This window comes from Protopterus annectens, chromosome 5.part1 (assembly GCF_019279795.1).
Source record: "Protopterus annectens isolate FY-2018-M chromosome 5.part1, PAN1.0, whole genome shotgun sequence".
Classification (NCBI taxonomy): Eukaryota; Metazoa; Chordata; order Ceratodontiformes; family Protopteridae; genus Protopterus; species Protopterus annectens.
The window spans coordinates 435,652,997-435,656,343 of record NC_056736.1 but is presented as its reverse complement, the minus strand read 5'-3'; the positions used below and the strand labels follow the sequence as shown (position 1 = coordinate 435,656,343).

The following is a 3,347-nucleotide window of genomic DNA, read 5'->3' as shown; positions in this document are numbered from 1 at the left end:
CCAATCTCACTCAGAAAAGATTAAACTGAAGAATGGGACTATAAAACAATTCTTGGTTAAGGCTACTGCTGAAAGGAAACTTTGCAGTTTGCCCACTTCAGCAAGGACCCATTCAGATAGGTATGACTCTGGTTAAACTCTGTGGACATCATAATACCACCCAGTCTGCAGTAATTTATCAAACCTACACCTAAAGACTATTTTAATAGTCTTCAATGTGATTATAATGCATTTTCGTTGTAACTGTGAAGGTTTATTATTTCACAGCACACAACTTTATCAGGATGTTATCCACAGCACCATGTCATGAAGGGGGGCATTGAAATAAACAAGCAAACCTTAATGTTCTATACTGTTTACAGTATGACATATTATAAAGGTCTAGTAAGTGAGTTAACCCATGCAAGACATTTTCTTCCTTATGGTGGGTAGGGGGAGAAATTAACACAGATATAGTGTTGTTACTGTAGTCAGTGGTACATTTGCATTTTTAAGAAAGATAGGGGCATGACCTACTGCGTGAATATGCAACTCAGGCAATGTAAGACATGGCAAGGAAACGACCTGTCACTTTATAACATATTCACCTTGCACATTTGTGTAGAGTAGGAGTGTGAATACCACACAATGGCTATACTTCAACTAAACACAATCGACTATTCCCATTTTGAGCACATCCACTGTGGTCATACCTAGGGCACCTATTCATTAAACTTGACAGGTATGACACGTGAGGTAACTGCAGTAAAAAAACACATCTGTGGGGAATATATGAAAGTGATAAGAAGAGAATATGTAGTTAATGGCTAAAAGAATTATCGTTGAAGTAGATAAAAAGATTTATCCAAGCTAGATTACTCATTAACACAGCAATGGAGAAATTGAGGTTATCAAAAGCTCTGAAAGGGCTACAAATAAGAATATTACAAGCTCAAAATTTCAGATTCTAGCACTGCAAAAAATCTTACCAATTCTGCTAAATTAGGATATCACTTTAACTGTTTCCAAAATAAATGTAAAATGCAAATAGCAGAAATGAGTTCCATCCTAGCATTTATAGTCTCTTCCATAACACAAATCTTACTTTGTATAGTAAATTAAATTTGTCTCTTTAATCTTAATGAAGTTTGCAGAATTCAAAGAAGACTGGCGATAACAGTCAAAAACTTAAACATACTTAGTAAGACTGAAACTGAAATGGGTGTGTACATCTGTAAAATCATTTATTAAGATTTAATTAATTTATTTAAGATTAAATTAACTTATTTTAGAATTAAGGTAATTTATTTAAGGTTTATTTGCAAGAGTGCATGTGGATGTACTGTTGTAAACATAACAGATATATTGTCACCATCTGACATAATGCAAGTATGTGTATATTTTCATTAGATTAAACTTTGAAGCTGCCAACAAAAACATTTCTTCATACACAGTTTAACAGCCTTATATGTTTCAAGGTTAAATGCTAATTATATTATTAAATTGTGTAGTCAGTTAATAAATGTACTATTTTCTCTGTCATTTATATACAAACTGTTCTTCAATTGGGTTGATGTATCTTTTGGAAACACACACACACACACACACACACACACACACACACACACACACACACACACACACACACTGAGGGCTGTAGAAGTCTTACACCATTTAAAAAAAAATGTGGTATTTCTCATTGCAGCTGTTGTTCAGAGCTAAGTGTTCGCAGTGTTTTACAATCACACTCATGAAGGTTGTTCACAAAACAGTTTCATTAGGAAACCATTCTAACATGCTAACATTAATGTTAAAAGGAACATAACGCATAATGATATACAATTACAGACAATGATTGTACCATGTGTTGCCAAGATCTCTGAATGACTGTTTCTGATAAGGTTACATGTTACTAATATATACAGTGGTGCAGCAGTTAATGTTGTTGCCTCACAGTAAGAGATTTTCTGGTTTGATTCTTGGCTGGGGTGCCTTCTGTGTGGAGTCTGCATATTTTCCCTGCGTTTGCGTGGGTTTCCTCCCACATTCCAAAAACCTGCATCTGGTGCATTTCTCCATGGGCCTCCACTGAACACGGGCTGTGTCCCAGTTGGAATTTCCTGGTAAGCAAATGTTAAATAAATATCTACCATTGTTAAACAACTGAGGTACAAGTCACTACAGAAACACTCTTCTTGATCAGTTGCCACCATGTGTCCTCATTATCTACTGATCCTACATAAATTGCTGTTGTAGTTTGTTTTTGCTGTATGCTTTCAATTTTTCTTTTTTATAGCTCATTATAAACCTTTATACATTAGTAATGTACCAATTGTTTAACAAAGAGATTCTGTTTTTTTTTTCTTACTTTTAGAGCTATAATTCAAAAAGGGCAGATTGTGATCTAGTTCACCTACCAAGTAATGAACCAACCAATGAACTTATTAACCCTTTTTAATCCTGAGAAAAGGGCAAAGTGTCCTATTTGTAATGACTTTTTGTATAGTTTTTCGTATCTCTTGTGTTCGAATTCCATAGATTAATGGATTGAAAAGGGGTGGCGTCATAAAGAATGACAGTGACACAAAGAAATGAACAAAATCTACAGTTCCTCCTCCTGTGCGCACTTGATAAAATCCCAGAAGTCCAGCAAACAAATGCACAAACAACAACAGGAAGTGTGTCATACAGGTATTCAGGGCTTTAGACTTAGCCCTTTTGGAAGCCCTGTAACAAACTTTAAAGATCTGTACGTAAGAATAAACAATAACAGCCATAAGTGTGAAAGCATGAATTATTGATATAGATGTTTCATACATATTGCTAACAGATACATCAGTACATGAAAGCTTTATATAGGCTTGGAAATTACAAGATATGTCTGCTATAAACTTACTACATAATGGAAGTCTGAAGACCTGAAAAATGAGCGAAATTGCAAAACAAAACGAGTATAACCATGGTAGTATTAAAAGTGTGCATATCTTTCTTTTTGTCACAAGACTGACATACCTCAGTGGATTACAAATGGAAACATATCGGTCATATGCCATTACCGTCAATAAGGACAATTCATTGGTGGAAAATATAATTTCAAATAACATTTGAATTAAGCATTCAGCCTGAGAAATAACTTTAGCTTCAGAAATAATATCTGCCATTAGTTTTGGAAAGATTGCAGTACTTCCACATAATCCATTTAAACACAAATTACAAACAAAAATATACATAGGTTCATACAGATTTTTATTCATGGCTATTACAGTAATAAGAGATGTGTTGCAAAACATTATTAACAAGTAGAACACAAGACTGCCTAGAAAAAAAGTATTCATTAAATTATCAATTTTATTAAATGCTGTAAGAAC

At 34.1% G+C, this 3,347-nt stretch overlaps 1 protein-coding gene across 1 annotated transcript in view; it reads right to left on the bottom strand.

Annotated features, from left to right (window-relative positions):
* Positions 1 to 2,423: 2,423 nt before the first annotated feature.
* The window catches only part of LOC122803215 (olfactory receptor 151-like), a 34,533-nt gene continuing 33,609 nt past the window's right edge, over positions 2,424 to 3,347 (bottom strand). The window contains exon 2 of the mRNA XM_044072821.1: positions 2,424 to 3,295. Coding sequence (XP_043928756.1) covers positions 2,424 to 3,295 — 872 coding nt within the window. The remainder of the gene's footprint in view (positions 3,296 to 3,347) is intronic.